Raw genomic sequence first — 14,600 nt, 5'->3', positions numbered from 1 at the left:
TATATGGTTTTCAAAGCTTTTTAACAGTTATAGCGCCACCTATGGTCTGATCTCCATAAAATTGTGCATGCTTGTTTACATTATTTCACATATGCTCACCAATTTTCGTTAAGTTCTGAGTTTTCGTTTAGGATTTATAGGCTTTCGAGTGAATTTTGCCACGCCCATTTTCTAAATGACCGTGTTATAGCCGTCCAAATGCAAAAGTTTTAGCACTTCGTGCTTTAACCCCTAATAATGGCTCGTCCATGTTCACTTGTCGCCTGTCAATGACATAATATCCACGTTATCCCTGGTTTCCGCTCGTACTGCCATAGTAACCATGGCGACAACTGCGTTACTTCTAGCGGCACGCTCATGGAGTTGTTTCATTCAAACATTATGGACCATGGCAAGCAGACTTTGGGACAAAAGGAGAACTAAAACGAGGATCAATATCGGCGTGGTGTTTTCAAGATGCCGCAAACTTTGACTTGACAGAGACGTCTTGCATGTACTTTATTAGACAGTTGAGCAAATGTTCAAAACCCGCATGGTGTTATCTGTTCTGACACACATTGTTAAAGCACACTTTAACACTGAATGTTTGCTGCTTCAATCCAGATGAGTACGTTGTTAGGCTATTGACTGTATGTAGGGTGACCACCCGTCCCGCATTGCGTTGTACCGCACAGCATTTTCACCCCTTGTCCCGCACGTCGCATATTGAGAAAATGTCCCGCATTTTCATCAGTCTGTCGGTTTTTAATAATCATATTAAGAAAACGTGCATGCTTTCTTTTGCCTTTTTAAGAAAGCATTTTCTTTATTATTTTTGCGACATAGTTTTTCACCTATATTTAACAGCGCTTCCTCAGAAGTAGGCTACAAATACAACCGCCTTCTTTTAAATCCTATCCAATGGTTGAAAGTAAAGGAGTAAACACGGTCACTAGTAGGTTTTGACGGCTGTCAATCAAAATGTGGAGCGGTGATTCGTTCCATGTGTTCCCTGTCAGAAAACAAATGGATAATTCGGTCAATTAAAATACAAATTTAACAGAATTTATCAACTTGTTGCCAGCTGTGGTTGTTTTGATTCACATACTTTCTAAAAAATATGAAAGTTTTTGGTTTATAAGACATGTCAATGATCTAATTTCATGTTTTATATTTTATTAGTTCATTATTTATTTTGTTGGATTTTAATTGGACTTGGTCAGAACTGTTTCAAAAATAGTTATCTGCATGATGCTGCTGCCTTTGGGCTCAGTGATGTTGAATTTAAATGACATGTCAAATTAAGACATGTAATGTTACATTGTGATATAATGGTGTTTTCTGGAAGGGACTAAAGAACAAAGCATTTTTATCAGCTGAAAGGCAGAATACAAATGTTTTTTTTATTAAGTTAGATAAGCATTCAATAACAGTTTCAGGTTATGTTTTAGTGTTGGTAACATGTCCAACATTGTCCAACACAAACGTATAATCGTCCCACATTTGGTTTGTTTGATGGTGGTCACCCTACTGTATAGGGTAAATTAAGTATAGGGTGAACTTTTTGAATCTTGCTCCTGACAAATAACCCAAATTACAACAAAAAAAAGACTAAAACTAATAAAAACTAAACTAAAACTAAGCATTTTCAAAAAATAAACTAGCAAACCCACTTTAAAAACTAATTAAAACTAAACTGAATTTGAAAACAAAAAGTCAAAACGAAATAAAAATAAAAACTAATGAAAAATGCAAAACTATAATAACCCTGACATAGACGGATGTAGTGCTAACTGTGTTAAGAGTTTTGGAAAATTGTTAAAAGTATTGAAAAATCTGTCATAGCAATCGTAAAAAAAAAAACTATAGCAGTACTTCTTTTAATAAACACAAAACACTGGAGAACACATTGTGCAATGCAAGACAAAGAACTGAATAAACCAAGTGCTATATATAAACAGGCAAACAAAGGGAGCTAAATGAAACACAGGTGAACTTAATTAGTGACTAACAGACTATCATGGTTAACTTGTAGCTCAACATGAGTTCCTATAAGAGCAGCCAAGAGGAACATTCTCTCAACCCCAGGTCAGGACTGCACACGGATTAAGCGTTGTAGTATTTTTGTGACTGCAATATTCAGGCTCCACACGGATTGAGGACGACTTTTCAGCTGTACGGTAGTGCACCTTTGCTGTTTAAGGCTTGTTTTTTTCTTTTTCGTTTTTTTTTTTCATTTTCTCCATCAACTGACTTGATTTAGTACAACTAAAAAAAGTTTAGTTTAAGCAAAAGTATAGATCTTGTCTTTTATTTTACCTGTCCTTGTGAAAAATATCAGAATCAAAAAATCTAAACTTTATATTTAATATTGAATAACATGTAGGCTACAACAGATCAAATTAAGTGTACTTTAAAGCACAACAAAAAGATTTTTAAAACATAATGTATTTTAAAGTAAAACTCTTAGTTTGGCATTACTTTGTTTTGTTTTTTTAAAGTGTACATGTACTTAATGTCACTCCTGCCAGCAGAAGCCCTATCATGGCCACCAGAGGGCACTTCTCCCTAGACCTTTTCCATTTCCATGAACCTTTGCCTGGACTCATTTTAGTGTGATTACATCCACCTGTATGTCATTGGTTTGTATCATAGGAACTTTGGCTGGCAGGTGTGACGCTTCTGAAAGTGTACGTGTGTACACTTAAGTGGCTTTTTATAATTCATCAGTGTTATTATCTGCAAGTTTTTATTATTATTATTATTATTATTGTACTTTCAAGATACTACAGGTACACATCCAATACCAATAAGCACTTTTTTTTTTTTTTTTTTTTTTTTTTTTCACAAGGGTACATAGCAATTCAAAAATTATAGTTTTCTAGACCGCAACATGGTGTCGGCCCCCATCTGGTACACCTGGATTACACACGGCCCAGATGTGTGCCGGATCTGGTTGCTGTCTGGGTTCTTGTATGGTTTTCCATTGCAAACTAATCTGGTTGTGCTATTTTTACCTAATGCAACTTCCATTCTCAAAGCTCCCTGCAACAAAGCTTTGACCTTTTATCAAAAATATTACGTTCTTAAACCAAATGGCATGATTTCACTGAATCCACTTTTCATTGTAGGCTTTAAAGATCAACATGGAGAAAATCATCCTCATATTCCCTCTGATATTGCTGGTGCTGCATATACAAGGAGGAGAGTTCCACAAACCTCCAGTTTGTTTGCCTGCCGAAGCTCCACAGCCGGAAGTCGTGGAGTTCGACAACACCATCTATGCCACTTGTGAAGTAACTCCCAGCCCAAATTTGCCACGTAACCAGCCAAAGATCTTTGGGCAAATCCTCTTCAAGCAGGTCTTCCCCAATGGAGATTTAGAAGTGAAAATCAACCTCCGTGGTTTGCCTGCCATCGATCGTCAAGAGCGTGCCATGCACATCCATCAGTATGGAGACCTCAGTCAAGGCAGCATCACTGTTGGTCCTCATTATAATCCAAACGGCGTTGACCACCCTCATCATCCTGGAGACCTGGGCAACTTTGCTTCTGAGAAAGGAGTTATAAGGCAGTTCCTGACGCTTCCAGACGCCAAGCTCTTTGGGCCTTATTCCATTCTGGGACGTGCGGTGGTGGTTCATGAGAAGGAGGATGATCTGGGAATAGGTTCAGATGAGGAGAGTAAACTCAGTGGGAATGCTGGAGAGAGAATTGCTCTCGGTGTGATTGGTATTACTACTCCAAGTCTGTGGCAGAAGACTGAAGTGCCCCCCAAGAAAACATGTGGAGGAAGGCACTGAGAGTCGAAGATGAGGGAGTCGGATATGGTGGAAGGGCTGATTCAAATGGGATAATCATGATTTTCCTTGTGTATTCTTTGTATGTGTCCTACATTAAAGTATATTTCATAACCTGAACATTCCCATGTTTTTTTTTTCTTGGTCTTTTCAGAGGCTTTTTGGCCAAAGCTTCCAATAGTAAATGCACTCCTAAAAATAAATGTAGGGTGAATGCAGGCAAAGTGGGCTGTTTAGTTTGATTTACTGTGCTCAATGGGTTAACACTTTCAGAGCATGACAATGGCCTTTAATTAAAGATACACTATTTCTTTAAATGATACAATGGTTTAGGTTGATGCAATATGACACTGGAGGGTGTGGCTAGATCTCAAGGGAGGACACCCTTATTGGTCAAGGTAGACATAACCTCTGACATAAGATTTTATTTTTGAAATTATAAGGTTTCTCGCTAATTGTCAACAAATGGGTATATTATTCTGATAGTTTGTTAGTACAGTTAACAGGGAATCAAAATGCAAAAAAAATTTCTTGGTTTTCTTGTAAGGTGTTTAAAGCTAGAATATGTAAGATTTTTGTAATAACCAAAAATCACTTGCAAAGTGTGATATATTTCCTGCAGTTGTGTACTTCGTAGCTGTGTCCCAAAGTTGAAGGATGCATCCTTCGAAGGACGCAGACTTCAAGGATGCAGCCTATGCGTCCTCTGAAGGACGCACCATGTAGCCTTCCTAGGATTTCCTAATTGTGCAACCAGGTGTTCCCGATCACCGCTCCTGGCGCCAAGCAACGGTGCGAGAGGACAGCTGCTATCCTGATCATTCATTTTGATAACTGAGTAAACAGCTATGGAGCCAGAATTGGCTATTGTCATTTTTATGTTTAATATTTTACTGGAGGTCATGGTGTGCCCCGGCGCTGCCGGATCATGTATTTTCGGTAAAACCCAATTTAATATAAAAAGTCCAGTATTTCTCGCGCTCGTCATCTGCAGCTGTCACGGTTGCCAGGCGACAAGAACAATCCTTCCTAGGCTAGACCGGTCCGAACGCTTCAGATGCGCCCTTTGATATGGGACGCTGCTGTTAATATTGTGACAATAAGCCTACATTTTGTTACTTTAATTTTCGGAACTGCATATTTCGTTAAGTATTCATTTACAAATGTGAAGTAACCTGAAGTACTTTTTTCCCTCACATCACAATATGATTACATTACACAAAAGTATATAATGTAACAACCAGATATTACTGTATATTGAAAATATACAAAGTAAAATGCAACATAGCCTACGCAGTAATGCAGTAGTAGCCTAATATAAATGCAGTAGTTATTGAATCAGCCCTGCAAACCTGTTGGTAGACAACTTAGTGGATAGTGGAAATATGCACTTTAACACTCTGGAGACCATCCTAGATGATGTCCCACCAGCAGGAGGCCTTACCAGGGGCAGCCCATCCCGGTCCAGCAGCTCAGCTCAATAGAGTCTACATCATTTTTTTCTTATTTTATGTATTGTAAAATTAAATGTTTATGTTGATTTTGATATGTTTAACGTATTTTGTAAATAGTTGGAAAAAGTACTTTAATGTAGCCTAAAGAACAAATGATTTTCATTTACCAATTTTATTTGAAAAAATAAAAAGGTATAGAATTTGTTTCATGCAGAAAGTATTACTGTCATTACAAAAATAAACAATGTCCAGAACAATTCATTCTCAACTCAACTTTATTTATAAAGCACTTTCAACACCACAAGTGGAACCAAAGTGCTGTACAGAAGATATAAAAAGAGAAAATAAAAACACAAACATAAAAACAATGCAAACAAATGACACACAACTTACAAAGCATTATCAAATGCTAAAGAAAACAAATTCAGTAGTGTTCTCTTTTATTTACACAATTAAATTGCATAAAAATAAATGTACATAATTTTTGTGTACATTTATTAAGTGTAAGTGAAAAAAGTTAAACAAGAATATGTAGAAAATATATATATTTTTCAATCATTCTCTCAAGAAGAGAAAACAGCCTGTCCATCCTCTCCCTTCTTTCCTGTGCTCTCCTCGCCTCTGCCTCCCTCCGTAGTTGCATTTCTTCTCTGATCAAGTCCAAAAACTCGTCCTGTCTCGCCGCCTTCGTGCTGGTGCTGCTGCCCCTGGCTCCTCCTCACCGTGGGCACCCACTACTGAACTCGGCCCTAGTGTGTCCTCAGGGATTGAGGCGATGAGGACAGGGGGGTTGGTGCAATGCCTCTGTCCCAACATCTCATCCATGAGGACAAACCAGGGCCAAGTTGCAGCAGTGGGTTTCCCACTCACACCCTCTCCTGTCCCAGGACACTTGCAATCCTAAAGGCAGAGCAAATTAACCATGGCTTGTTAATAACAACAACAGGACAATACATTTCAGCAAAGATGTGTGTATTACTTTTCTTTATATATATATATATAGACCCATTTTTTCCTGAATTGTTCTAAAAAAGCAGAAAAGGGTACTTAACACAGAGGAGCAATCTTAAGTGCATTGTTAACACTGCAAAATATGACACATCAAGACATGCATACAAAATACTTAAGAAATCATATTTCTGTATACTAAGATTTGGTTAAAACCACATAGCTTGCATGACAGCACTACAAAAACACATAAAAGTGAAACCCTATTGCCTTATCTACTGCTTTTCTTATTGTTTTGGGCTTTATTGGGTGAGTGATATTTCTTATAATACACAAGTAGGCCTACAAATAGGTCGTTAAACTAATAACGTTATTACCACAAGTTTTGCCTAAAACTACCTGATAAATGTAGCCACGCAATGGTGACGAAGGAGTTAAGAAGAAGTTTATAAGAAAATGTAACTCTGGTTTCGCTAGCTATTTGAGTAAATGAAAACATAATACTTACATTTAAATGTGAATTTGCTGTCCACCACCGATCTCTAGTCTCGGCCGCCTTTAAAAATAAATAAATAAATGCTGTCGTCAACGGCGCGCAATGACTTATGGGGTAGAATAGGCCGCTAAGTGTCCATTTATGTATCCTTCTTTTCACGGGGAAACGAAGGGTGCATTTGGCGTCGCTTTTGAATCTTCGTCGCGGCGCGATGACGCAACCGGCCTTCGAATACGGCCTTCGAAGGATGGAGAATTGAATTGGGACAGCCTTCATCGAGCCGCGGTGACGCAATCGGCCTTCAAATGCGACCTTCCAAGGATGCAGCCTTTGAATTGGGACGTCCTTCGTCGCGCCGCGGTGACGCAATCGGCCTTCAAATACGGCCATCCGGCCTTCAAATACGGCCTTCGAAGGACGCAGCCTTCACTTTGGGACACAGCTCCAGTATCCCAAAAGTTCCCAAAGATTTTTAATTTCAGTGAAATTCCAATTTTAAATCAAAGCTGCAAGCAGCATTTATCGGGGTTCAAGTATTTAAGGCCTTTAAGCACAAATGCATAAAAAGACTAAGTTTTATTTGGCAACCATTTAATGCTGGGTACACACCAAAAGATAATCGGGCTGATTTGGGGCCGATTTCCCCCCTTCCGACAATCCTAGCTATGTCCCGATTATCTTGATGGTTTAACAGATTATCTTAACAGATTTTCCCTTGGTGTGAGGTGTGTTAAGAGTGTCCGAACCTGCTCGGGAGAACGTCGGAGCCGCTCCGATCGCGAATCGTAAATATTAAACATGTTTAATATTTACGATCAGAAATCCTGATGTGTGGGGGGAACCCCGAGGACAAACGCGCGCACGCTCTGGAGATTATCACGTGAAACAAAACAATATCCAATCAGAAAGCGAGATGATGGAAGACACGGTCATTCTCACACACACACACACACACACACACACACACTTGCAGGAAGCTTAATGTTAAGATTTAGTATTCATAAGTATAAATTTCGAGGAAACAAGCCTTTGTTTTTCATTTTAAGTGCAGAAATTTTGCAATACCTAAACACAATATTGGGTTTGAAAAATAAGAAAGCTGCAAAGTGCGTTTCAATCTGTAAACATTTTCAAATTTTTGTTTAACTTTTAAGTTTGTCACTGTTTATGTATATGTCTTTTTATGTTTGTTTATCAGCTTTACTCTTTGTACCCCCCTGTCTGTAATTGTAATTCTTAAAATCAATAAAAAAAAGATAATAAAAAAAATTAAAAAAAAAGAAGAAGCTGAGTGTTAAGGGATCAGTGAGGTTCTATAGAGGGATTAAATAACTTTTTCTAAAGAGACAATAAATCCAATAAAGAATAAATAAAGACAATAAAGAATGAATATATTTCTGTATAAAAGGTTAGGCTATATATAATGGTAGGTAGCCTACAATGGTTTTTTCACGTGAATTTTCTGTGAAAATCATTCCAAACACTATCGCAATTTCTTCCTGCATGTTGTCCGTCATGCTTATTCTGAAGTCTCACGATATTTTGCGAGATTCCCTGCGTTCACAGTCGAGACTCTGGTTAAAAATCTGTTTGTGTGTGGTGTGCTGTCTTTGTCACATCATGGCACACCACACACTATAGGAGCAAAACGCTTAAATCTAGGATTTTTTGTCCTCATGTTTGTGGTCTGTCACATTTTGAAAATCTTATGAGATGTAAAAAATCTTTTGGTGTGTACCCAGCATAACCACTGACATCATACATGGAAAAGACCATTTCCAGCCAATTTAACATAGGAAATATATGGTTTTCAAAGCTTTTTTAACAGTTATAGCGCCACCTTTGGTCCGATCTCCATAAAATTGTGCATGCTTGTTTACAATGTTATTTCACATATGCTCACCAATTTTCATTAAGTTCTGAGTTTTCGTTTAGGATTTATAGGCTTTCGAGTGAATTTTGCCACGCCCATTTTCTAAATGACCGTGCTATAGCCGTCCAAATGCAAAAGTTTTAGCACTTCATGCTTTAACCCCTAATAATGGCTCGTCCATGTTCACTTGTCGCCTGTCAATGACATAATATCCGCGTTATCCCTGGTTTCCGCTCGTACTGCCATAGTAACCATGGCAACAACTGCGTTACGTCTAGCGGCACGCTCATGGAGTTGTTTCATTTAAACATTATGGACCATGGCAAGCAGACTTTGGGACAAAAGGAGAACTAAAACGAGGATCAATATCGCCGTGGTGTTTTCAAGATGCCGCAAACTTTGACTTGACAGAGACGTCTTGCATGTACTTTATTAGACAGTTGAGCAAATGTTCAAAACCCGCATGGTGTTATCTGTTCTGACACACATTGTTAAAGCACACTTTTACACTGAATGTTTGCTGCTTCAATCCAGATGAGTACGTTGTTAGGCTATTGACTGTATGTAGGGTGACCACCTGTCCCGCATTGCGTTGTACCGCACAGCATTTTCACCCCTTGTCCCGCACGTCGCATATTGAGAAAATGTCCCGCATTTTCATCAGTCTGTCGGTTTTTAATAATCATATTAAGAAAACGTGCATGCTTTCTTTTGCCTTTTTAAGAAAGCATTTTCTTTATTATTTTTGCGGCATAGTTTTTCACCTATATTTAACAGCGCTTCCTCAGAAGTAGGCTACAAATACAACCGCCTTCTTTTAAATCCTATCCAATGGTTGAAAGTAAAGGAGTAAACACGGTCACTAGTAGGTTTTGACGGCTGTCAATCAAAATGTGGAGCGGCGATTCGTTCCATGTGTTCCCTGTCAGAAAACAAATGGATAATTCGGTCAATTAAAATAAAAATTTAACAGGATTTATCAACTTGTTGCCAGCTGTGGTTGTTTTGATTCACATACTTTCTAAAAAATATGAAAGTTTTTGGTTTATAAGACATGTCAATGATCTAATGTATAATGTTTTATATTTTATTAGTTCATTATTTATTTTGTTGGATTTTAATTGGACTTGGTCAGAACTGTTTCAAAAATAGTTATCTGCATGATGCTGCTGCCTTTGGGCTCAGTGATGTTGAATTTAAATGACATGTCAAATTAAGACATGTAATGTTACATTGTGATATAATGGTGCTTTCTGGAAGGGACTAAAGAACAAAGCATTTTTATCAGCTGAAAGGCAGAATACAAATGTTTTTTTTTATTAAGTTAGATAAGCATTAAATAACAGTTTCAGGTTATGTTTTAGTGTTGGTAACATGTCCAACATTGTCCAACACAAACGTATAATCGTCCCACATTTGGTTTGTTTGATGGTGGTCACCCTACTGTATAGGGTAAATTTAGTATAGGGTGAACTTTTTGAATCTTGTTCCTGACAAATAACCCAAATTACAACCAAAAAAAAAGACTAAAACTAACACTAAAACTAATAAAAAATAAACTAAAACTAAGCATTTTCAAAAAATAAAAAATAAACTAGCAAACCCACTTTAAAAACTAATTAAAACTAAACTGAATTTGAAAACAAAAAGTCAAAACGAAATAAAAATAAAAACTAATGAAAAATGCAAAACTATAATAACCCTGACATAGACGGATGTAGTGCTAACTGTGTTAAGAGTTTTGGAAAATTGTTAAAAGTATTGAAAAATCTGTCATAGCAATCGTGAAAAAAAACTATAGCAGTACTTTTTTAATAAACACAAAACACTGGAGAACACATTGTGCAATGCAAGACAAAGAACTGAATAAACTGAGTGCTATATATAAACAGGCAAACAAAGGGAGCTAAATGAAACACAGGTGAACTTAATTAGTGACTAACAGACTATCATGGTTAACTTGTAGCTCAACATGAGTTCCTATAAGAGCAGCCAAAAGGAACATTCTCTCAACCCCAGGTCAGGACTGCACACGGATTAAGCGTTGTAGTATTTTTGTGACTGTAATATTCAGGCTCCACACGGATTGAGGACGACTTTTCAGCTGTACGGTAGTGCACCTTTGCTGTTTTAGGCTTTTTTTTTTTTTCTCCATTCCATTTTCTCCATCAACTGACTTGATTTAGTACAACTAAAAAAAGTTTAGTTTAAGCAAAAGTATAGATATTGTCTTTTATTTTACCTGTCCTTGTGAAAAATATCAGAATCAAAAAATCTTAACTTTATATTTAATATTGAATAACATGTAGGCTACAACAGATCAAATTAAGTGTACTTTAAAGCACAACAAAAAGATTTTTAAAACATAATGTATTTTAAAGTAAAACTCTTAGTTTGGCATTACTTTGTTTTGTTTTTTTAAAGTGTACATGTACTTAATGTCACTCCTGCCAGCAGAAGCCCTATCATGGCCACCAGAGGGCACTTCTCCCTAGACCTTTTCCATTTCCATGAACCTTTGCCTGGACTCATTTTAGTGTGATTACATCCACCTGTATGTCATTGGTTTGTATCATAGGAACTTTGGCTGGCAGGTGTGACGCTTCTGAAAGTGTACGTGTGTACACTTAAGTGGCTTTTTATAATTCATCAGTGTTATTATCTGCAAGTTTTTATTATTATTATTATTATTATTATTATTATTATTATTGTACTTTCAAGATACTACAGATACACATCCAATACCAACAAGCTAAATTTTTTATTTTATTATTTTCACAAGGGTACATAGCAATTCAAGAGTTTTCTTGACAGCAACATGGTGTCGGCCCCCATCTGGTACACCTGGATTACACACGGCCCAGATGTGGGCCGGATCTGGTTGCTGTCTGGGTTCTTGTATGGTTTTCCGTTGCAAACTAATCTGGTTGTGCTATGTTTACCTAATGCAACTTCCATTCTCAAAGCTCCCTGCAACAAAGCTTTGACCTTTTATCAAAAATATTACGTTCTTAAACCAAATGGCATGATTTCACTGAATCCACTTTTCATTGTAGGCTTTAAAGATCAACATGGAGAAAATCATCCTAATATTCCCTCTGATATTGCTGGTGCTGCATATACAAGGAGGAGAGTTCCACAAGGAGGAGTGTTTGCCTGCCGAAGCTCCACAGCCGGAAGTCGTGGAGTTCGACAACACCATCTATGCCACTTGTGAAGTAACTCCCAGCCCCAATTTGCCACGTAACCAGCCAAAGATCTTTGGGCAAATCCTCTTCAAGCAGGTCTTCCCCAATGGAGATTTAGAAGTGAAAATCAACCTCCGTGGTTTGCCTGCCATCGATCGTCAAGAGCGTGCCATGCACATCCATCAGTATGGAGACCTCAGTCAAGGCAGCATCACTGTTGGTCCTCATTATAATCCAAACGGCGTTGACCACCCTCATCATCCTGGAGACCTGGGCAACTTTGCTTCCGAGAAAGGAGTTATAAGGCAGTTCCTGACGCTTCCAGACGCCAAGCTCTTTGGGCCTTATTCCATTCTGGGACGTGCGGTGGCGGTTCATGAGAAGGAGGATGATCTGGGAATGGGTTCAGATGAGGAGAGTAAACTCAGTGGGAATGCTGGACCGATAATTGCTCTCGGTGTGATTGGTATTACTACTCCAAGCCTGTGGCAGAAGACTGAAGTGCCCCCCAAGAAAATATGTGGAGGAAGGCACTGAGAGTCAAAGATGAGGGAGTCGGATATGGTGGAAGGCCAGATTCAAGTGGGATAATCATGATTTTCCTTGTGTATTCTTTGTATGTGTCCTACATTAAAGTATATTTCATAACCTGAACATTCCCATGTTTTTTTTCTTGGTCTTTTCAGAGGCTTTTTGGCCAAAGCTTCCAATAGTAAATGCACTCTTAAAAATAAATGTAGGGTGAATGCAGGCAAAGTGGGCTGTTTAGTTTGATTTACTGTGCTCAATGGGTTAACACTTTCAGAGCATGACAATGGCCTTTAATTTTTTTTTAAAATATTTTATTTAAAGCTTTTCACATTTTTTTACAGAAAAACCCCCCATGCCAGCAAAAAAAAAGAAAAGAAAAAAAAAGAAAAGAATCAATAATGATAAATGCCTATCAAAAGTGAATATACACACAGAAACATACCATATCCATACATGTATACATACACACATTGCAAACCTCTACATATACATACATTAAAATATACTTAAAAGAAAATGCCAATACCAATGTTTACCCAATTATGAAAAAAAAAAGAATTCTTGCACCCTGCAAGATGCAATATAATCTACTGTACCACACCTATTAGAATATATGTCCAGTCTGTTAAATTCCATGATCCCCTTCCAGAAATTCCATAAAGGACTTCCAAATCCGGAAGAATTTCTTTGGTTTACCAGCAATTTCATATCTGATCTTTTCCATATATAGTACACTGCTAAACTCTGTAAGCCACAACTCAAATTTAGGTACAAACTCTTTGTTCCACGTCAGCAAGATTGTCTTCTTCGCTATTGTCATCCCATATTGTATCAGCTGGACTTGATTAAGGTTATAGATCTCTAAAGAAGGGGCCCAACCTAATATCGCAACAAGGGGATCATGAGGAAAATCAGTTTTAAGTACCTTTGAGTAAAAACAGAAAACCTCAGACCAGAATTTACATATTTTTGGACAGAACCAGAATAAATGAGCCAATGTACCTTCATTAGACTTGCATTTAATACACAAAGGTGAGACAGAGGGATATATAGAATGTAATTTTGTATGGGAGTAGTGCAGTCTATGTACAACTTTATATTGTATCAGTTGAAAATTGGAACTGATGGAGCAAGATCTAACACCTCGGAGGGCCTCGGCCCAGGAATCTTCTGAAATATCTATACCCAGGTCTTTTTCCCAGGATATCTTTAAATATTGTGTACGAGGAACTCTGGAGTTATTTAAGCATTCAACAAATTTAGAAACCAGACCCTTCATGTCAAGTTCAGAGGTCATACAATAATAAAGATGCTCAGGGGGTTTATAGGTTTCAAAATTAGGTATATTACATTTAACATAATTTCGTACTTGTAAATACCTGAAAAAATTAGAGGGGGGTAGGTCAAACTTTTGTCTAAGCTGAGCAAAAGAAGCAAATACATTGTTAATGTATAAATCACCTATCAATACAATTCCTTTTTCTTTCCATGATAGAAAAGTTGTATCTGTCTGCGAGGGAGGGAATGCATGGTTATAGGCTATAGGAGTAAGAGAACAAGTTTGAGGGAGTTTAAAAACCTTCCTAAGCTGATACCACACCTTTAAAGAATTTACAATGATAGGGTTACAGTTCTTAAATTTTCTAATGGGTTTATTTTCTGCAAAGAGTAAAGCAGGGAGGGAGGAGTCCTGAATATCCCGCTCAATAACGAGCCATGCAGGAACGGTAGTAGTCAATACCCCGGGATATGCATTACGCCAATACATTAAGGCCCTTAAGTTGGCTGCCCAATAATAGTGTTGAAAACAAGGAAGGCCTAAGCCTCCTACATCTCTCGCTTTACAGATATGAACTTTAGATATACGATGGGCTTTATACCCCCAAATAAATGGCATGATCACCGAATCAAGTGTCTTAAAAAATGATTGGGTTAGAAATATTGGGACATTTTGAAACAAATAGAGAAACCTGGGTAAGGTAACCATTTTGATTGCGTTGACACGACCAATCATTGTTAAAGGGAGTACTCGCCAAGTCTCTACATCACTCTTCAGTTTGTCTAACATAACTTTGTGATTTGTTTCATATAAACTTTTGAAATGTCTAGGAACAGTGATACCAAGATATTTTAGTTCACTTACAGTTCTAAAGGGGAGGTTATTAACAAAAACTGGATCCATTGTATCATATAATGGCATAAACTCACTTTTCTGCCAGTTAATTGTGTATCCAGAGAGGGTACCAAACTCCCTGATTAGGTCGAACAAGAAAGGCAGAGATCTCTCTGGATCTGAAAGAAAAAGAAGAACATCATCCGCATATAATGAGA

At 37.6% G+C, this 14,600-nt stretch overlaps 2 protein-coding genes across 3 annotated transcripts; both read left to right on the top strand.

The window, feature by feature from the left end:
- Nucleotides 1–1,960: 1,960 nt before the first annotated feature.
- On the top strand, nucleotides 1,961–3,785 carry LOC311300287 (extracellular superoxide dismutase [Cu-Zn]-like). Of its 2 annotated transcripts, none has more exons than XM_084424494.1 (2): nucleotides 1,961–2,154; nucleotides 3,111–3,785. In XM_084424494.1, exon 2 carries the CDS (start codon nucleotides 3,126–3,128, stop codon nucleotides 3,780–3,782), a length of 657 nt encoding a protein of 218 aa, XP_084280620.1. In that variant the 5' UTR covers nucleotides 1,961–2,154; nucleotides 3,111–3,125; the 3' UTR covers nucleotides 3,783–3,785. The 2 variants fall into 2 exon arrangements, with proteins under 2 accessions (XP_084280620.1, XP_084280621.1); XM_084424495.1 differs by having other exon boundaries at nucleotides 1,961–2,159.
- Nucleotides 3,786–11,585: 7,800 nt separating this feature from the next.
- On the top strand, nucleotides 11,586–12,392 carry LOC311300282 (extracellular superoxide dismutase [Cu-Zn]-like). The gene has a single exon (XM_084424481.1). It carries the CDS (start codon nucleotides 11,622–11,624, stop codon nucleotides 12,273–12,275), a length of 654 nt encoding a protein of 217 aa, XP_084280607.1. The 5' UTR covers nucleotides 11,586–11,621; the 3' UTR covers nucleotides 12,276–12,392.
- Nucleotides 12,393–14,600: the final 2,208 nt, after the last annotated feature.

Source organism: Rutilus rutilus, assembly GCF_951802725.1.
Source record: "Rutilus rutilus genome assembly, chromosome: 1".
NCBI classification, from domain to species: Eukaryota; Metazoa; Chordata; class Actinopteri; order Cypriniformes; family Leuciscidae; genus Rutilus; species Rutilus rutilus.
This window is presented reverse-complemented; position numbering and strand designations above follow the sequence as displayed.